General features: G+C 39.1%; 1 protein-coding gene across 1 annotated transcript in view; it reads right to left on the minus strand.

Moving 5' to 3' along the window:
• Positions 1-22,297, minus strand: part of tbc1d8 (TBC1 domain family member 8) — a 43,372-nt gene that overhangs the window by 13,120 nt on the left and 7,955 nt on the right. The window contains exons 2-15 of the mRNA XM_028435498.1: positions 18,904-19,014; positions 18,698-18,816; positions 18,336-18,564; positions 17,975-18,215; positions 13,711-13,918; positions 12,153-12,350; positions 8,612-8,758; positions 6,824-6,974; positions 6,258-6,472; positions 3,954-4,071; positions 3,143-3,428; positions 1,389-1,530; positions 1,123-1,221; positions 208-276 (exon numbers count right to left, since the gene is read on the minus strand). Of these exons, the coding sequence (XP_028291299.1) occupies positions 208-276; positions 1,123-1,221; positions 1,389-1,530; positions 3,143-3,428; positions 3,954-4,071; positions 6,258-6,472; positions 6,824-6,974; positions 8,612-8,758; positions 12,153-12,350; positions 13,711-13,918; positions 17,975-18,215; positions 18,336-18,564; positions 18,698-18,816; positions 18,904-19,014 (2,333 nt within the window). The remainder of the gene's footprint in view (positions 1-207; positions 277-1,122; positions 1,222-1,388; positions 1,531-3,142; positions 3,429-3,953; positions 4,072-6,257; positions 6,473-6,823; positions 6,975-8,611; positions 8,759-12,152; positions 12,351-13,710; positions 13,919-17,974; positions 18,216-18,335; positions 18,565-18,697; positions 18,817-18,903; positions 19,015-22,297) is intronic.

The following is a 22,297-nucleotide window of genomic DNA, read 5'->3' on the forward strand; positions in this document are numbered from 1 at the left end:
TAGTGAGGACTGAGTAGTGAATACTTAGTGAGGACTGAGTAGTGGATACTTAGTGAGGACTGAGTAGTGAATACTTAGTGAGGACTGAGTAGTGGATACTTAGTGAGGACTGAGTAGTGAATACTTAGTGAGGACTGAGTAGTGGATACTTAGTGAGAACTGAGTAGTGGATACTTAGTGAGTAGTGAAGGAGGGATGGGAACTGACCTTAAAGAGGTTGTAGATGTCAGCCAAGTTCTCTGGAGAGATTGAAACATCTGGAGCAATCAGTCTCAGCTGTGATAGAGGCCAGGGTTAGGGTCAATTACATTTTTCAGTGACAATTAGGTTTTCAATTACCCATGTTCAATTACAATTCAATTACGATTACAGTGACCAGCCATTTTTTAAAATACAATTAAATTACAATAACTTTTAATTACAATTACATTCTTAATTACTGAAGTTCAATTACAATTAATCACAATTACTGAGCCTGAAATAAATAATGAAATAAAAGTTAACCATCTTCTTGTGTTAGCTTTCTGTTAGCATCTCTTATGATAACGGGTCCTAAATAATCTGTAAAATACACTATAAACAAATATCTATCATCTAATTTATTTCCTATCTATTGGTTACCTTGTTAGGCTTCCTAATCAATGAAAGTATAGGTTTTAATATTTTTGGTGTGGGTGTCTGAGCCTTTTTTCTGTCAGTAAACCCCTAGACTAATTTTTTTAAATGGTAAATTGTGGAAAAACTTGATATGAAACATATTCTAATAATTGTTAACTACATATGTATAGAACTGTACATAGAACTGTAATATGGTTCCCAAGTTTTGCGTTAAATTATAACTGACAATTTTCATAGAATTTAAGGCAGCTAAAATTACAAAGTCAATTACCTACACTCAATTACAATTTCAAATGCAACAGATTTTTAAAATGACAATTACAATTATGCCATGATTGTAATTAATTATCAATTATGCAATTTAACCAAACCCTGATAGTGGGACAAAGATCAATCTGAGTCTAATGTACACAGCTCTCTGTGTGTGTGTGTGTGTGTGTGTGTGTGTGTGTGTGTGTTCCTATAGTTTCTCTTCTTAAGCTTCCAGCTGTCTAAGGCGCTCACTGTATTTTCTTTGGTGGTGTCTTCATGAGACTGCAACACTTGGATTCTGTGTCGACAGCGAAGCCTCTCGATCTGACGCACCGTCAAGTCCCCGAATTTCTGACAAGAGCCACAAAAACCAAAGAAAACACCTGTAAAAATGTGGCATCATGGTTGAACATTTTCACTGGTAAGACAACTTGGTCGTAAAAATGAGGAAATCGATGCCGGCGCTTTGCAGATGTGACGACATGTGAGCTGGAACTCAAATTTTATGAATCCCTCACCTCGTAGGACTCGTTAATGAGGCCGGAGATGTTTGTATGTCCCATATTGGAAATACTGGTGTCACTGCCACTGGATTCGTCTGCATCAGGGGAGGATGGAGAAGGCGAAGCTGCCTCCTCGTTTCTGACCTGGTCCAAAAAGCTGGAAAAGAACCAAAAAGCTTAATAACTATGTCTATTAGTCTGCAAATCTTTGTTGTTGTTTCTTTTTTACACAACAATTATGTTTTCCCTATCACAATGTTTAACAACATCCAGCTCTGCTATCAGGTGTGTTGAAGCAGAAAACATGCAGCACAGCGGCCCTCAAGGACATGAACAATACGCTACACTGCTTAGGAAGGTGGTTAATAACAAAGTAGAATAAACACAGTTTTAGGTAAATACAAAGAAAAACAGGTATAATGCTGACTCAGACACATAATAAACCATATTTCGTGTTTGATGCAATCTGATGGTTTTAAAGTTACGTTGCGAGCACGGATTCTCTCAGTGTTTGACATGTTTTTAGATTTCCTGAAGGTGAGCAGCTCAGTCAGATTGAGCTCCTGCTCTAGGTTATTCCAGCATAGTGAAGTTATTGAGCAGGTCACCTCTGAACTAATAATAATCCTATATGGGGATTATTGTATCAGGATAAAACTCCATACTTCCCAGTTTTGATAAACTTAAAATGAATGCAGATCTAGTATCTGCTGTGTGTGTGTGTGTGTGTGTGTGTGTGTGTGTGTGTGTGTGTGTGTGTGTGTGTGTGTGTGTATATATATTTTAAAGCTTGGCTTCTGCCATGATGTGTCACCAATTGACACAACGACTAGTTTCCCTGTCACACCTAGAATATAAACTGCTCATGAATAGAAATCCAGGGTTGGGGTCAATTATAATTGTAATCGCGTGATTGATAATTAATCGCAATTATGGCATAATTATAATTGTAATTTTAAAAATCTGTTGATGTCGTAATCGTAATTAAATTGTAATTGAGTTTAGATAAGTGATAATTGTAATTGCCATGAAAATTCTATAAAAACTGGGGAACCATGTTACAGTTCTATATACAGTTCTACACATGTAGTTATTAACGACTAAAATATATACAATAATTAAGCTTTGCCACATTTAAACATTTAAAAAAAAATTAAAATCAAGGGGTTCACCGACAGAAAAAAAAATCAGACGCCCACACCAAAAATATTAAAACCTGTATTTTCATTGATTAGGAAGCCTAACAAGGTAACCAACAGATAGGAAATAAATTAGATGATAGATAATTGTTTTTAGTGTATTTTACAGCTGATTTAGGACTCATAAGAGATGCTAACAGAAAGTTAACTTTTATTATGTCATTTATTTCAGGCTCAGTTGTGATTAATTGTAATTGAAATTCAGCAATTGAGAACATAATTGTAAATGACTTTCTGCGGATAAAAAATATAATTTAAATTGAACTGAAAAAAAAAAAAAAAACACTGGTCACTGTAATCGTAATTGAATTGTAACTGAAAATGTAATTGTAACTGAAAAATGTAATTGAACCCAACCCTGGTGCTGCCTAACAATAATGTTAATGAATTAATTATTTTTTAATATACAACTAAAAAAAAAGGCAAAAAAAATTAAATTACCAACAAATTTTTATATATAAAAAACAAATCAAAATGCTTGTGTTTAATTGGACATTTTATCTGTATAAAACCTCAAATTTAAACACAGATTTATCCTTTGTGATTGGTTAACAGTGTTCCCATGTCTACCTTGTGAGGATCATGAGGGCCTGCCCATCGTCGGTGCTGGCAGAGAGCTGTGCAGCGTTGGCCTCCAGCACTGCTAGGCCCAGTTGGAAAATGGCTTTGATTCCATGGAAGAAGAAGCAGTCGACCACACAGACGGCACTGTCGAAGGGCAGGACGCTAAGGAAGAGGGTGAGGAACCAGGAGAGAGAGACTGAGGAGAGGGTAGAAAGATCATGGACGTTTTCAGCCAGCTCTGGCAAACGTTCCCTGATCAGCTCCTCAAACACAGACTGGTCCACCTGTGCTCCTGCACAAGGAGAGAAATAGAGTCTCAGGATGACAGAACTCAAGGTTTACTAGTACAGAGTTATCATAGGACTGAGGGCAGACTGGGACAGCTGATGAAAGCCTTTAGTCTACCTTTCTACTCTCACCTAACAGTGTGGCTGACTACAAGGCTACAAAGAAGTAGGAAATTAGAGTCATTACTCCTGTGCAACTTCATTTTCTGCACACAATTCAGCCGTGTACTTTAGTTGACAGTTTTTCATCTCCCCAAAATGGCAGAAAAGGCATTGCAAAATTGTATTTAGTTTGTACTCAGACAAATAAAATAAAAAAAGTAAACAGCATTGGAATAATATTCATTATGAGAAAAATCAAATTCTCTTTGGGTATCAATTCTTTTTAAAAACACGAAGAATCAGTAAATAGCTTTAAATTTTCTTTAACCAGCTGCACAAACACAGGAAAAAGAACCTGCATGTCAGAACAGATCACCTAACGTGATTAGAATTCCCTGTTCCTTTTATGCTGAGTTGTTGTTCCTCACCAATCACTCGTCGGTTAAAGTAGTCGGGCAGCATTCTCTCACAAACAGCCACCAGCAACCAAAAAGCTTCTTCTTCTTTAGCGTAGAGCAGCAGCACCGAGGCCAGGATGTTCATGGACTAAAAACAGAAAACAATGGACGAGGCAAAAACACCTCTGAGGTTTATCTCAGGACAATCATCAAACCATTGTTATTACATCTCTTATGTCATAACAATCTCTTAGTAGAGGGATTCCCAACCAGGGGGACGTAAGCGTTCTGCGTTGGGTATAAGGAAATGTTTATCTATATTTCTCCAAAATATGTCACACACAGGAGTGTGTGGGGATGTCAGATATTGAAAATGGCTATCGATGTGATATCAGTGAGTAAAAAAGCAGTATTGGATTCAATCGGCGTGCTACTATAATCTTAGATATAAGCACTCCTTTACAAGAAGTCCATTCCAGACTCCGCTCCAAAGAGGTGAAAGTAACACATTACAAGTACTCACATACTGTAATTGAGTTGCTTTTATCGGTACTTTTTACCTCTGCCAAATGCAGAGTGGAAGGTTATGTTTTACCCTGCGTTTATCTGTTCGCAAGATAACTTGAAAGGTTATGAACGGATTTAGATGAAATGTTCAGGAAATGTTGATAATGGGACAAGGAACAAGTGATTACATTTTGGTGATGTTCTAGATTGCCAAAAATGAGAAAATACCAAAAAATAGGAAAATAGGAGCTGTGCCTGAGCCTGCTCCTTTAAGCGTGGTGGCTTATGGGTAATGTAATAGTGGTAGGGAAGTTCACTGTGTGTATGTCCCGCCTGGTACTCGTGCTGTACTTGGTGGTGGTCTATGCTCTCTAGTGCTCCAGTTTGAGTATATTTCTAAATCAATAATCTTACTTGAACTTAAGAACATTTTAAAAGAAGTAAAGTAAATTGTGACATTTCTACACCCAACCATTACTGAGTCAAGTACAGAATTCTCACACTTTTTTCAAAACTTTTCAAAAATATTTTACCAAAATTCCATCACTGCTAAGATCTATTCAAGACCGATAAAGCACAAAAAAAGAGTTCTGACAGTGTGCCATGGTTAGTAGCAAAAACGTGCCACAGGGAATGCATGTTGTGTCCATTATTTATCTATCATATACCATTAGTACAATGACACAATAGCCTTTAACAACCACTTTGCTATATTTTTAAATAATGATGCATCATCTATTGGATGTAACATTACATAATAACTCAGTGCTACCATGTTTATTTATAAGATTATATGATTGCAATTTCAATTTGCAGACAAATCTATTAAATGCAATGTAAAACCCAAAGTGTTAGGGTTAAAGGGATTTTCTTAACGTCCCATAGTCAGAGCGAAGGTTTGATATTAGACATTAAAATACAATAGGCTATATTTCCAAAACTTTTCCAAAGCAGTTCAAATATTCCATGACTTTCCAAGATTGGAAAATCGGTTTTTCAAATTCCATAACTTTTCCAAGAATTTTATGACTGTGGGGGACCTGAAATTGTTATTTTTTGTTTTAAAATGATCAATGGACATTATAAACGACAAAAAATGAAATGACCAGATAATCCATATGTTAGTCTTGTCATTTCTGATCAACGCCCAGCCACTTTCTTGGGTTCAGGTTGGGGTTTCTACCCATTATGTTGTTACCCATATGGCACATTTGGCATGGCACTGTTTAAAGCTAGGGTAGGCAATTTTCTCCATATACACTTTTTAAGTTTTTGGTTGAAACCGTCTTTATGTCCTGACAAAAATTAAGATATTATGTGCTCTGAAAAAAGAACGTAGAAAATCTGTCAACTGTAGCAGCAGTAAACCTGTAATAACTTCGACCAAGCTTGAGAATTTATGAGTACTCTTTACACTTCTGCCTCTCCATTACTTCTAGTGGATGGGTCAGTTTTTCTCATACCTGCTGTTACCGATTATTGTTTGACTTTATCAAGTCTTTTCATTTCAAACTGCAAAAGAAGAAATAAAAGTATGTATGTTCCGTACTGATATAGTATCAGATCAACATCTATATCAGCCATTACTAAAGATCGGTGGTAAAAAAAAAAAAAAAATGCATCTGTTGCTGAACAATAGTCAGATTGTTATCACACATCAATGTTGGATTGGGACACCCATACACAAAGACAGTAAATAAAAAGTAAAGTGTATAAAGAAGGATAGATATGGGGGAGCTGATGGTAAAACAAAAAGGATCAGCTGCTACAACAAAGGTTAAGAACTGCAGTCCTCTAACAACCCTCCTGTGACGGCACTGTGCCCACCTGACAGTATCCAATCTTTGGGTTGCGATGGGCGTAGGCGGTCAGGACGCGTCTAAGCGCAGCGATGCCAGTGGGGTTTTGGAAAGCAGGATGATCAGGCAAGGAGCGGTGAAGATCGCGCTCGATCTCCTCCGTCGCAAGGCTGCTATGACCCATGGACTTCTGCACCATGGTGGTGTAGTAGCCCTGATGGGACTCCATCACAGAGGAAGCCGCTGTGGCAAGAAGAGAAAGTTTACATGATTGGCTGAACTGATAACACAACACAATAAGCACAATATACACAACTGTTACTTCACATTGCACTCCCACCTTGAAAGAGTTGACTCTTCCCTACCCCTTCCATTGTCCTACCCCGACTCCCTCTTCCCTGTTCCCTTCCCCCTCACCAAGGTGTAAAATTGCCCTCTATTTTAATACTCTCCTTTTAATAAAAAATGTTTTACCCTTCCTGAGGGGTCCTGATGATGCTCACAATTATGCATTAAAAAAATCATTCATTTACCAGTAATTGCAGTTCAATCTGCACAAAACGTGATATAGTAGAAATACATGCATTGTGTTACCTGAAAGATTCATCCACAGCTCTCCTCGCAGTGACTCTGGGATCCCCATGGCAACCAACCTTCGGATCTTCTCTGTGCGAAACATGTGGACGCCGCGGCCAAACTCAGAGAAATGATTCTCCCACAGCTGCTCCTTCTCACACTCCAAGCTCTGACACAGACATACAGGCTCGATGATGAAAGGCCTCAACAGTTCCCTCACTGGATTCACAAGCTCAGAGTGGAGCTCCATGGATCATAATGAAGCCAGCACATAGCACACACCATGTGGATGGGATGTGCTGGGTGGGGTTCCATATAACGCCTGCAACAGGTTGAATTATTCCTCAAACCTTTCCTGAACAATTTGTTTTGTGTAAGATAAAGATACTGTGTTTCTAGGTGAGCTCTGCTGTTGTGTGGCTTATGTTTCTTCTTTTATACTGGCATCCTAATCATGTGTTCATTTAGCACCCTATTCTCCGGTCTGGACTTAAGCGCCTTTTTCCGCGCCTCTCTCCTGCGTGTATTCTCCAGTCCAGGCTCCTGACACACCAACCGTGTGTAAATCAACCAAAAGCGCGTAGTCTGTAAATGAAGGCAGTCTGAAGCAAAAGAGGTGGACTGGGCCATGATGTCATTATTTTTGGGCTGTGTGGAAATCACGGAAGATGGAGTTTTCCTAATGCTTGTAAATGTCATTGAAATCCATGAAAATGATAAAGCGCACTTTTAATTTGAAACACCTTCATTGATAAACAATGTAACAGGTTGATTTGATCAGATTACTGCAGGGTGAGGATCGGACACATTTTTCTGTCTGAGCCACAGTTAAAATCTCTCTTTTTCCCCTCATATTAACTCTAGATTAAATTTGTTTGTGTGGAAAACCTGATTTTATTAACTTCTTCATTCCTGCATTCAAAAATGATCAGCATGCATCTGTCATCAATGTTTCAATGGTTATTTACTTGTATTGTAGTAGATCAAACTGTGGTTTTACGTTGTACACAGTGTTAAAACAGTCTGACGTCTGTCAGAGTTTCATTGTAACGAGCTGCAGCAGCCGAGCGCACACGAGACAGCGTGACAGTGTCAGTTTGGATAGATTCTTTCCGGGAGTCTCTTTGCAATATTATGAGTGCGTGAGGCTTAAATTGTAACGAAGTCCATACTTCTTGTGCAATATAATGTTTCACCTTATCAGGGAGCTGCACTTATTCCAGGTTCAGAAGCGCGTAAGAGGAAAAGAACTTAAGCAGATGAGAGAACACGCGTAAGGCCAGATTTGAATGGGAACGCCTACATCCCAAGGCCGCTCCCCCTAGAGCGGCCCTGGGATGGAGGCGCGCAGTGACTGACTTAAGTACAGGTGGAAAATTGCGAGCAGCCAGAAACAGCGCCGCTGCGTGGCTTTTTTGACTTACAGGCATGGGAGAACAGAGTCCTTAGTAAGTGATTTACGCAGTCATTCTTGTAATATAAAGAAACATGACGAACAAAACAATTCTAATTAAAGTAATCCTGAATAATAAATAAAACAAATTCATTTTAAGGTTTTATCTATTTGGGGTAAATAAGCAGGTTTGTTTGAACATTTTGATGATTCAAGCCATTTGGTGCAAACCAAAGTGTGTACATTGTTTCAGACAATAATGATTGGATTAAATGATATTAAGGACAGTTCATCTGTATTGTTACACAAGCTGCTCACTGAGAAAGCCACCCATCGTTCTTTTTGAGGAAACAATAAAACGTTTTTCTTTGCTTGACTCAGGTTTGTGAGTCTCTCAGACTCAGATTCAACACCTTGTTTTTGTCTCCTGACTGGTTTTGGTGGAAAGCCGTCATGAGTGCTTCACTGTTGACCGTGTTACGCAGCACCTGCTCCTCCAGCTCCTCTTTATCAGAGCAGCCGGTGTCGTAGTAGAAGGTGTAATAAGGCATTGGAGAGCTCTGAGGAAAGCATGTGGGAGAAAAAAAGAGCAAAGGTTATTTATCCAATAAAAACCGGTGTGAAATGCTGCCCTTTGACAGCAAAGTAAAGTACATTCTTACATAGAAATAGCTTTGTGTGGTATCTGCTGATAAGTACTGCAGCTGTTGCTTGTTTGATATTCATCCTGCATAGTGTTAGTTAACTAATACACTAGTCACCCTAAATCATCCATTCATCTTCTGTATCCCAGTATCCACATTAGGGTTGTGAGTGGTTGATCTACATTTTCAAACTAGGTTATAATAAATAAAACTGCTTTAAAGGAGACATATCATGCTTTTAAATCCTTCCTTTTTACATATAAATCCTTACAGTTGGGGTCTATGTAAAGCGGAACTGCAATGCTTGGGTCTGAATTCCTCATTATTATAGCTCCACAGGCCCCTTTTCTACCCCTTTTCTGATGTGCTTCTGAGAGCAACTCGTTTTGGTGTTTGGTGGTCTCTTTAAATGCAAATGAGACCTTTCATACCCCGCCCCCTCTACAGGTTGCAGAGGTGACACTCGGTTCAACTCCACCCTGTTCGGCCATTTTTGTAGTTTGATAGAAGAGATACGATTATTTAGCGGCGCAGAGACTTTTTATTCACACGTTATTTACAAAATGTCACTAACAGAAGACTTGTCCATCCAGCCTTACATGTTCGAGCCAGAGTCGGACCCGGCGGAGCGAGATGAAAATGATGATGAACCTGCAGAACAACGTCTTCATATGGATGTTAACAAGTGAGCTAACACAAGCGCCGAGCTAACGCTAGCGCCAAGCTAACGTCACGAAATTCATTTTAATACAGTCTCTTTGGAGACAAAAACGGCAAAATGAAATGACTAATGAAAACTTTTGAGTTAAATTAAACCACGTAGGCCATATCATCAAGGATCTAAAACGAGCACACGGCGCTAACATATGAAGACGGTGCAACTGCTAATGCTAACAAAACAATGACAGGGAAGTCTTATCATTACATTTTTTAGCATTATTTACAGCTTACCGAAGTGCTCTGTTCATCGTCTCCAAAGATAGAAGGAATTGAACCCTCAATCAGACAAAGTCTTTCGGCAAATCCTTCTTTATACTGGCGGAGGTTGCTGAAGCAGTCATCCTTGAAGTGCTTCGCGCACACAAAAATTACCTTACCCACAGATGTGGGTACATTTCCGTGAAAAATAAAACTCAACCAGGCACTTTGAAAAGGTTCTGATGCTGGGAGACGTTGTAATGAAGCGTGTGGGTTACTACATCCAACAACCAAACATTTTGACTTATCTTTCTATTCTTATTATTTGTGTGAGCATACATTGGCTGCACTGCTTCCAGTACATAAATGTAAATATTAGAGTTGTTGTCCAATCAGATTTCAGTCTCTATGTTTCTGTTTCTATGTTACCGTTTCTTCAACCAATCAGATTTCACCTTTGGGTCAAATAGCTGAAGCAGAATTACGTCACAGTTTTCCCGTTCTCTGATTGGAAGGTCAGAGCAAAACAAATTACAGCCTATTTTTTTTTTTTTTTTTACAAAAAAAGGAAAAGACACATCTGCAGAGACCTGTACACAATGGCTGAAGAATGAGACAAAATTCATACATATTCAAAAACATTTTTTAAAGCAGACTTCTCTAGACATCCTGAGAGCTCAGCCACCTCTAGACTAGTGGTTCCCAAACTTAACTTAACCTAAAGCCATGTACCCCCACTCCTACACACTTTATAATGCCTACACAACATAATAATGTAATTTAACATATACAATGTAGCCCAACAGTGAAATTTGTCTCTGAATTTTACCTATCCTGTTGATGAATAATAAATAATCAAAATTAATAAAAATCTTATTTAGAATTATCACTTGATTTATTTAGTGAATTAGCCTACTGGTATTTTCAATGACAAAAAAAAATTCTCTCTTTTTCCTCACCCTGAAACTGTGAAATACAACTCACTCCAACTTTAATGATTAGCGTTAGGTTGAGAAGATTCCCAAAATTTTGCAATGTTTGACTGAATTTGAGAGATTCCGAGTCTTAAATCTTTCTCCACGCAGTCTTATGTTTCATGTTTTTCAAAGCTGAAAATCCACTTTCACACAAGTACGTGGTGGTACCCGATTTGGCAAGCACAAAGAAATGTAGCTCTTGTCATATTTGAGCTTTTTTGATGAGATTAGTTCTCTGTCATCACCAGTCTTACAATGGCTAATGTGTCATTTGTGGCAATGCATGGCGGCTCCTGACTGCTGCTCCATTTATATTCTAATTTTATTCATGTACCCCTATGACATTTAGTTTACCCCCGGGGGTACCCTTACCCCACTTTGGGAACCTAGGCTCTAGACCACTGCCTATAAACACAACCTACCACTGGCCTACAGCCTCTGAGCAGCAATTGTTGGGATTGCCTATTATTTGCAAGTGATCAACGTGGTGTTTAGAGTCACAGAGGTTTTATAAATTTGAGCTGTCTAACCAAGGAAGCAGGCTGACACAAAACCAGAGAACATTCGTGGAACATTCGTGGAAGTTTGAGTTCATCTCCTGCTTAATGAAGAAGCAGAGAAACAAAGCTCCACAATGAAAAGGTGAAGAAAAACAGGGAGGCACTGAAAGTCTTTTGTGAGACATTGAGCGAGAGAGGTATCAGTTTATGGCCATTTATGTTTCCACTGTGAGCACCTCACGTTCACCAAACGCATGTGGCTCCATGCACAGACAGGCCCAGCGGGAGACATTTGTGCATGTATGCAAAGAAGACAAAGAGACAGGCTAGATGCCTCGATGGCAAGAGAAAATAATTTACTGTTGGAACTGGAGTTTCTTGAAGTCTCTCCTGCGCAAAGTAAGGACGAAAGATTTTGTGTCTAAATCATCAGCCTCTGTGGTTTTCATTTACAGTTGTGCTTGTTTTGTTGAGGTTTAGAGTTGTCTAAACTTGTGTTAATATTCACCTTTATTTGCTCAATGCAATGCGTGTCACATCATGGTGGTGTTATTAAGAGATTGAGTTAAGTTGAAGGCCCAGGTAAAACATGTTTGGCCCACCACCATAATCAAGTTAAGGCTTTCAGTAACTAATGTAGATGTATTTAGACTGAAACTTCCCCTTGCTGAAACAGAACATGCAAACCCTGAACAGCACAATCATAGAATTTCAGCAGAGAGGCAGCATTGCTAAAATCAAGCTTTTTAAGCAGTTGTAGCATAAAAAGGCTCATATGTGTTGGGCCTATGATTGGTAAATTAGGATAGGTTCCACCAACTATGCTGATCTGCATCTTTGGTAAAGGATAAATAAACGGTGGTACATCCAATAGCAGTAACTGATGGTACTGTAACATCAGAGAGCCAGTCCTACCATGCTCCTCTTGCTGCTTTTCCTGTTATGAAACACTGACTGCTTCCACTGCAGAGATCGAAGTCTGGTGTTAAGGTTCTCCACCAGCTCATCTCTGTCCTGCAGCTCAATCAGCTGGAAGGCCTTTTTGGTCCGGATGCTCACAATGACCGGGTTAGGCAGCACACTGGTACTCTCTGCTTTTTCTATGAACAAAACCTGGGGAAAGAAAAGGCACTAAAACAGTCAGCAGGTGATTCAAAGAACTCCTTAAATTTAGTAGACACTTCTTCATACATCACAGCTGTAAATCATGTTACATCTTAAGAATAAAGAGTGTCTGGAAGATGTAAGAAAAGATCCAAGAGGGGGAAAAATACATTTTAATTTCCTTTTTCTGTTTTGTTGTAATCAGAACAATGGCATTTGGCAAGAATATAAAAAAGCCACTGCACAGGCTGTCAAAAAAATCCACAAAAGATGTGGATTAGAAATGTTTCAGTTTTAGAAATGTTAAAGCTGCTATCCGGAGTTTCTGTGAGGACGTCTCGATGTTCCGCCCTCAACAGCCTCACTTCCTCCCACTGCCTCTGCCGATCTACCAGAAGCCTCTACTTTTCTACACGTTAATCGTGGAACATTACAAGGTCGCATTGGGTCACAATGAAATAGGTCTATGGGTCAGGTAAGAGCCAAAATCAAATTTACCTGTTTGCTGTTGTGACGTGCGGCCTTGTTTTCGTGCACAGTTCCACAATCACTTTGATTGACAGACTCAAAAATACAAAGTCAAAGCCTATTGTTTCATGGATTGTTTCCATTTGTATAGGGGTCTATAGGACGATGAAAGGACTTATATACATTAATGTATATGAATGACCACCAGCAGTAGACCATAGTAAAAGACTAGTTAGGTATTTTTTCGCAATTTAAAAAAAATCATACATAAACAGATTTTCCAGAAACTCCGGATATCAGCTTTAAGTCAAATAAAATTAAATAGCTGCGTGATGACTGCTGATGACTAATTTGGTTCAAGTTTGTACATTTTGTACAAAGGTTTGTATCATCTGTGCACAGAAGCATGTGTAAACACTACGAGCAAAACTGAGTCACACTTTTAAATTGTGGACTAAACAGAAAAAGTTAACTGATCCATTGAAAAGACACTTAAAAAATACACAGCAGATTGTGTATTAAATCAGAAGACAAAGTTATTTTACCATCAAACAGTTAAATGTACAACAGAGTTCTTGATTCAAACCTACATGTCTATACCCTGTGTTTACATAGAGGTGTCTGAAAACATGTTGGCTTAGCTAGTGACTCTAAACTACCAGTTAAAACATAGCTAGTCCAGATTAATATGTTTCTTCAAGTTTTAAATGGGTAGAAATCAGTCCTCTGCATTTAACATTGTCCATGTTGTCAACTATCATTTAACAACTTTATTACAATGCTAATCTGAGAGCAAAAACGTAGAACATTTCATTCTGTTTGCACTATTCCTGTAGTTAAATATAAGATGTAGGATGTGGACATATCTCTATATTCCGCCAACTAACACCAGGTGGGTTACCTCTAAGAGTGGAATTAGAAGGATGCAGCTTTCCACTTCTCGACTGGAAAAACACAGGTAGCTGTCAGTGGTGTAGAGAAACCCTGGAGTGTGGCGGCGAGCATGTGGTGTCCACACTGAACAGGATGCCACTTCATAGAGTTTCTCACTGCGCGGGAGCAGGAACAGAGCCAGGACAAACTCCCTTAGTGCCTGTTCCTCCAGAATCCTTGAAAATATAAGTGGAGGTGTCAGGTCAGACAGTCACAGACAAATAAACAGCACATGGAAAGATGGGGTTAGAACTTGTACATTATTAAACACAAAGGTGGGTTGAGTAGCTAAAAATGGTACTCGAGTAAAAGTACTGTTAAATGTGAATGAAATTTACTCAAGTAAAAGTAGAAGTAGTGATTCCAAAAAACTTACTTGAGTAAGAGTAAAAAAAGTACTTAAGTATTGAGTAACATCTTATTTATTCAAAAAACATCAAAATCATAACATCTATTCTTAGAACTTAAACATTCAAATGCTTTGTAAGGAAAACGTGACAAATGAAATAAAAGCAATTTCACCTTCTCTCCTTTACATTATTTCCTTACGTCACCCTTTCCTCTCTCTGCCTCCCTCCTGTACATCACCTTCTCCTCATCACCCCTCTATACCACCCCATCCCCTCTTCAATCCTGCCCCTCCTCTTGATGCGGAACCTAATTTTCCTATTTACTTTGTATCAGTATTAATAGTATATGGATAAATGAACTGAAAAACCAAAAATGATTGTTAAAACTTAAAAGTGACATAAGCTCAGGCTTTCCAAGGTGACCTGACATTTTTGAAGCAAAAGAGTCACTTGTGAGTAATTTATTTGAGTAAATGTTACTCGTTACTACCCACCTTTGATTAAAGGTATAGAGGAGGAGTTTTCCAAAGCTTAGAAAAGAAACACCCTCTCCACTTTTTGAAAAAATGTACATGCGCAACACTCTACCTGCTCCGAAGAGGGAACGCCTATTAAACAAGTGTGAGAGTGTGTGCACGAGCCCAGTTTTCCTCGTGCACAGCTTTGTTTACAATGACGAGCTTTTTGGTCACTTCATCACTTCATCGCTCCAGTAAACAGTGTGTGTGGTGTGTGTGTGTGTGTGTGTGTGTGTGTCTGCCGCTGACAGGGGAGAGAGAGGGTTGATCACTTCTTCTCCGGCCTTAACAAAAACAGTGCTGCTTTTACAGTTTAAATGATTAACTTACGGGGTTACTAAAGGATGAGTTCACGCAGAATGTAGGCTTATTCAAGAAGTTAAATGCTTTAATTTTGCCCCAGTAAATTCAAGAGGTCCTGGCTGCAGACCTCCGCTGCAGCCGTCTCACTGTAGCGGGAGGGAGGGGCTGCTGCCTCCTCTCACAGACAGTGACAACCGGGAGAGTTGTCGCTTGAAGTCGCTTAAAATGTTACAATTGACAATTAGGATGGCCAATAGTCTAGATCCACCCAGAATTGGAAGCCAAAGTAACATCCTTCACAATAGCTTTAAACGTAACTGCTACCTATTAGCTAATCTACATCTGCAGGTTGCTTTTAAAACATCCAAAAACAACAAGAGCCAAATAACAGGGCAGTACATCTCTCTGCCACACACACATTAACACTTGCACAGTCACACTCAATATCAAAATCAATATCAAAATAATATTTAAGAACATGAGGCAGTGTAATAAGTCAGTGAGTGCATGTACAGTACCTGCAAGCATTTGTGCATGAATGTTTTTAAAATGCATGCTTTTTAAACATGGGCTGGTAAAGCAGCACAGTAAATTGATCATATAATCCTGAGGCAAAATCACAGCTGATGGAGACAATGTTCCCTTCATTTATCTTTTTTTGCTACTGTATGTTTGAACTGCTTTCATTTTACTTCATTAGAGGCTGCTGGGAACCTATCATCATCCTGCTTGTTCTTCTTTTTTCTTCTTTTTACAGCATTTTGAATTTCACTCTCATAGGAACAACAATTGGCATTTTTTAAACATCAGTTTTTTCAATTATGGAGCCTAAAAACACCAAAAATAAATGACATCTCCATGCTGTCTTGGTACAACATGCATACTTTTGGATTTTTGTCTTAAAGGGGTCAGATCATGCTAAATCCACTTTTTTAGCCCTTAAATGCATTTTGTTGGATATTTAGAGTGTTTAGAAGTACAGAAAAAATCAAATAAGTCTCTTCAGGTGCTCCGTTGATATCTTTATATTCTGTTTTGCTCATATTTTTCCATCTGTTTCGATTTTTCTATTCTCTATTACGTTTTTTTGAACTATTACATCACAGTATTTGCAGCGGAACTGCCAAATTAGTACATCAACTCCAGGTCCAACACTTCGAGCAATCCGCCATTTTTATTTCTCGCTTTTATTTTGTAGTCCAAGCTCAAGGATGCCGAAGTTACGCGAGAATAAGTCAAAATGTTCGGTTGTTGGATGTAGTAACCCACACGCTTCATTACAAAGTCTCCCAGCATCAGAACCTTTTCAAAGTGCCTGGTTGAGTTTTATTTTTCACAGAAATGTACCCACATCTGTGGGTAAGGTCATTTTTGTGTGCGCGAAGCACTTCAAGGATGACTGTTTCAACAACCTCCGCCAGTATAAAGAAGGATTTGCCGAAAGACTTTGTCTGATTGAGGGTTCAATTCCTTCTATCTTTGGAGACGACGAACACAGCACTTCGGTAAGCTGTAAATAACGCTAAAAAGTGTAATGACAAGACGTCCCTGTCATTGTTTTGTTAGCATTAGCAGTTGCACCGTCTTCATATGTTAGCGCTGTGTGCTCGTTTTAGATCCTTGATGATATGGCCTACGTGGTTTAATTTAAGTCTAAAGTTTTCATTAGTCATTTCATTTTGCCGTTTTTGTCTTTGAAAAGACTGTATTAAAATGCATTTCGTGACGTTCGCTTGGCGCTCGCGTTAGCTCGGTGCTTGTGTTAGCTCACTTGTTAGGGTTCTGCAGGTTCATCATCTCCATTTTCATCTCGCGCCGCTGGGTCCGACTCTGGCTCGAACATGTAAGGCTGGATGGACAAGTATTCCGTTGTTGACATTTTGTAAATAACCTCTGAATAAAAAGTTTATGTGCCGCTACATAGCCGTATCTCTTCTATCAAACTACAAAAATGGCCGAGCAGGGTGGAGTTGAACTGAGTGTCACCTGAAGAGGGGGCGGGGTATGGAGTGTCTCATTTGCATTTAAAGAGACCGCACCAAAACGAGTTGCTCTTAGAAGAAAAATGTTCATGGCAGCTCTGTCCCATTGATGTGTGAATGACAACTTCAACATAAAAACACTTTCTAATTTAAGTCTATTTTAACATTTACCATTTACTTGGAATTTCATAATTTTGCTATATAACAATTATACTGGCAATTCTCTGTTGATCAAATATACAGTAATAGCCCATTTTTCCTCAATGGTGATAAAGTTTTATCATATAAAAGGCATTGATTGTTCACACATGAGTTTTACCCAAATGTTAACCAATTCTTACACCATTTACAATTTAGAGAGTTGACCCTTAGTCCAAAACAATGGATCAAGTTGCATGGACCTTCTTTTAGAAATTATACTACACAATACTTGGATGATTATGTGATTGATCACCATGGGTTGAAATGTGTTTCAGTGAAAAGACCTGCACACAATACACCAATGACCCTACCTATGAGTAAAAATAAAATTAAATTGACTGCTTAGTCACAGCTGTATAATTACAGTAAAATATTTCCTAAGCAATTAATTCCATTATTGTTATGCCATTATGCATTATAAAAAATAAAACTGAGAACTTCCTGTCATTCAAGTTTCTTTTTTTTTTATTCATCACTTTTAGCTGCAGTTCCTCTTTTGGTTTTGAGTTTGACACTAACAGTCAATGTTGGGTTTTAGGACAGAAACTGAGGAAGCGACACGGTGAGTAAAAGTGGCATGTGATGTTGTGGCAAAGTTACACAGCACAAAGGGAACAAGACTCAACTCGTTGAAAACATCTATTCTGTGACTTCTTTTCATCTCTTGACTAGCAGAGGTCAGTAAACTAAAGACTGGTTTGAAATTGAAATTAAACTCTGAACTAAAGTGAAACTAATTTTCAAATCAGGGAAAGCAGTTTCACTCTTATAATTCATTCCACACTCCACAATGAGAATGGTAAAATTCAAGGTTCAAGTTTTCTGCACGACTAACTTTTAGTGATCAAACAGGTTCTAGTTCTACTACTATCACTGACCTCTTAGTGATGCACGCTGGCTGCTGCAGCACATGGTCCAGCTCCAGACCTTCGCTGTCCAGCAGCCGTCTCAAGGCGATGTCCGCTAGCTGCCCTATGACCCTGAAGGCTTCATCCAGATTCAAGAACATGGAAAAGTCCCTTTGGCGGTGTCGCGTGTGGACCCGGATTGCCTCCGTCATGAGACCAGCAGAGACCCGCTCCAACCGAGTCACCTCCACCCATGGAATGACAAACTTCACTGTGGAGAAAAGACAAAAATACAGAATGGGAGTTACACCCTGACGACATGACCTAAAGCAAATGATCTGAACTGTGGTGGGTTGGGAGACACTATCATTAGTCCCTTTGGTGTACAAACCTTCCTTTCCCAGCAGGAAGGAGTAAAAAGCCATGTGGTTGATGCTGAGGAACAGAAAGCCCTGCCGAGGCACCCGGCCTTTCCAGCAGCAGCATGAGAAGTAAGTCACCAGTTTCTCAGATGATGGGAGTCCAAAGTGCAGCTCAAACTTCAGGAGCGCCTCCCTGAACTTCTCTGGATCATCCTCCTGAGCCGCCTGTCGACTCCTGACCTCCTCTGCAATCAGTCCCTGCAAAATAAACCCTATTCACTCCAAGTTTCAGTACACATTACAAAAACCTGCGTCACTGAAGCACCGGAGATCAATATTCAATCTGCAATACATAACGCTTCTTGCAGAATATGTGCACTTTATTTCACACCTTGACTTTTCCTTTGACAAAGCTGGCGACATCCTCCTTGCTCTCAAACACAGAAAGAGACTGAAGCAGGTTATGGACCAGCCAATCCCAATGCTTGTTCACTTCCTCGATGGCCGCTCCTGTTTAGCACAATCAACAATCAGTGAAACCAGTGACCACATAAAAAACAGCAAACTTGAAAAAACACTGTTGGGACTTCCGCTCACCGCTGGCAATCACCCAGCTGATCTGAGAGCCCGGAAACTGGAGCAGGATTCGGAAAGGTGTCACTCTGGCATTGGAGTCCAGCACTGAGTCTAAAGCCCCAACAAGGAGACCTGTAGGAAAATGAATGTTGAGGTCTTTAGAAGCTAAGACGTATATAAATCAGAAATATTTTATTTATCCCAGGGGGAAATTAAGTAAAGTAAGTAAAATTTATTCATATATTTTATATATATATATATATATATATATATATAAAGTGCTTCACATTTGACAGTTTAAAACAATAACAAAGTAAAACTGCATGCAATGCCCATTCAGTACATTTCATAGACAATTTTAACTTTTTTTTTATTTTTTATTTTTTTTTAACAAATCAGCAGTTTATCTCTTCGCCTCTAACCTGTTTTGCTTCCTATGTCATGTGACTCCTTCCCAACAACAGCCAAGGGGAAGACAAATGTAAACAAATGGCTCCTCTATAAGACAGGACTTTCAACTTGGTGAAACATTGCAACAAAGAGGACAAGGATGCTTCACCCCAACACTTACTGCTGCTAAGGATGCACCCCTTTCTTCTCCTCACACCTGACCCATTATCATCCTCCCAGGGTGCACATTGAGGTATTATTCAGAAAACTATAAGAGTCGATCATCCTACAAGAAATACATCAACCTCAAACCTGATATCATCCATTCCATTTCAGTCAAAATCTATCACATGAAATCTAGCTCTTCGAAATGATAGATCTCTGGCAGGCAAATTACTCTTAATAAGTGACTTCATCAAAAGCAACAATCTAGATGTTATGTTTTTACCTGAAACCTGGTTGCAAATCAAGAGAAAGCTTCTGCAAACCCAGTTGAGTCTCGCCCTCACGACTACAGTTTTATGAGTGATGCAAGATTATATAAAAAAGGAAGGGGAGTTGCTAATCTTTTGATGTGTCTCTAGTGCAAGAGTTTATCACATGGTTTGTATTGTTGGAATTTGTCCCACTTCAGGTTAAATCCTGTAAAGCAATATTTCTAACCACCTACACAGTAGTGTTGTAGCACCAAAGACTGCCTGCGAGACCACATTTTGGTGGTCTTGGTCTTGTCTCAGACTACAGGACATTTTTCCTCACTCTTGTCTTGGCCTGGCTGGATTTATTGTCAAGACAAACACTGATCTCTGATCTGCTATTCAACTTCATTATTGTGATAATAAGGAGAAGCACTTGGAACTATTCCTGATTAATTCATGTTGTAATTTGACTTCAAACGTTAAGCGTTAGCTCACTTTGAGCTATTATCAATGGCTATTAAATACATGCAAGGATTTACTTTTTGCAAAAATTTAGATGAAAAAATTTGTCAGGGTTTGAGATTTGCAAAAGTTGCAGACAGGCAACTTCTATTTTCCGGTCAAAATGTATATACAAAGAAAACTAAAACAAAGAGAGAATTATCTTAAAATGTTCAACCATGTCATGTTTTTTTAAATTTTGGTTTTATGTTCTTGGTGGAGTTTGCAAATGGACTGAATAAGTCACAGCTGCATGACAGAAATACACGGAGAGGCCTGAATGAGACTGGGAGGCCAAACTTGACTCGATGTCATTGACCCTCTGATTCTTCTCTTTCTCCTTTGGCAAACATCATTCACTCATCTATATCTGCATCTGCAATATCAAGGATAGACCAATAATCAGCACGGCTGAAAATATTGGCCAAAATTCGGCACAATGATTTTCCAAAAATGTTTAACCAAATTTCGTAAAGAGTGTTGGACGTGCGAGCGCGCTCCCAATTTTTCATCATATTCGCACATTTGCAAGAGTTGAAAATATTGAACTCTTGCGAATGTTTAGCATGACGAAAGCCAACCAGAGTCTTTGTTGACGATGACGTCAGGCCGTCAACGCAGACACCGGTCTGTTCACCCATTCAACCATAGAATAGAAGCTGTGTGTGACCACCTGGAGCTGTATGACACGGCCTTTATAACGGGACCGGAGTAGGAAGGAAGGATTTCGCATGGAGGAGAATCAGTGAGGAGGTGGTAGTAGCAGGAAAAAGTGACATCTCTCTGTAGTTTTCATCTTTGAAAGTTGGCACTGAGCTAAGATAGCATTAGCCGCTAATCACACCGGCCTTTTTCACTGGTGGTTTATGTTTATGAGAGGAGAAAAAGAAGCGCAGCTCCTCGCTTCAGCAGGCAGTGAAACTCACCGAGTTGAATGTGTCATTGCCACTGGTGGGCGGTGCTTCGCTTCAAACGCGCATATGAATGGGGACATTTTTGGATCCTGTGGAACCTGCGGTGTTTTGTGCGGCAGATGCGTCCGGTGCAGCAGAAGACGCATTCCGTGTGAACGCAGCAGAACAATGTCCTGCCTACAGCCCCCAATGATTGGAGGCTGTAGGCACTTGCTGTGTAGCCACTGAAGCTTCTAGATGCAGCGCCACACAAAGAGAGGAAAGGACTGCTCTGTGGAGCACTGCTGTGATTATTAAAGAGAAGGCAACAGAAAATATTGATATTGCAATAGAAATCATTTATGCTGAAGTTTTAAAGACACCACAACCTTATTATTATCAGTTTAAATGGCATGCATGCCCTGAAATGAACATTTTAATTTAATTTTTTACAATAAATGAATATTGGCTCTCGAAAATCCATCTGGTTTCAAACCAGGTCTCCCTTCTAACATTCTATTCTGATTAAGTTGAACAAACAGGATTATCTCAGCTCAATAATATCCATCCGACAACCGCATTAACAACTCTAGACTTGTTTTGGTTCCCGAGTAAAGTACAGAAACTTTTTTTAATCAAAATCACTAATTATACCCTTCTAGATGCAAGTTCTTTCTAGATCTTTTAAGTTTTATCTTATCGCATACCCTTTGACACCATCTCCAACCACATTTTGACCAACAGACTGGTTTCTATTGTAATCACTTATACAATCCTTGTGTAACTGTACAGCCCACTCTTCTGATCATTGAAATTCAATCAATCAAAGCCAATTCTATTGTTCCACATGATTCTTTCTTGGAATTCTTTCTCATTATCTACCTACCAACTCCATCTTGGCCATAAATCTAACATGTCGATGACGGCTGTTCTCCACAAAAACTTATTCTACATTTGTGTGTCATGCTTTTCCTCACATCAGATCAGAGAACAGGTAATTGTGTGTATGACACTCTTAAACCTAAATGGAAAAATTAATAAAATAAGTTTAAAGGACACCTTTAGTGAACTTTAATTGCAAGCTCTATCACGTATGATACTAGAGGTTTAGTTGAGTAACGTCAGTAAACATGACTCGGTACCCTTCAGTGAGATAAGCAGTTGGGTCATTACAACAGCAGTAAAATATTCAAAAATATGACACAAGGAAAA

Source organism: Gouania willdenowi, chromosome 21 (genome assembly GCF_900634775.1).
Source record: "Gouania willdenowi chromosome 21, fGouWil2.1, whole genome shotgun sequence".
NCBI classification, from domain to species: Eukaryota; Metazoa; Chordata; class Actinopteri; order Blenniiformes; family Gobiesocidae; genus Gouania; species Gouania willdenowi.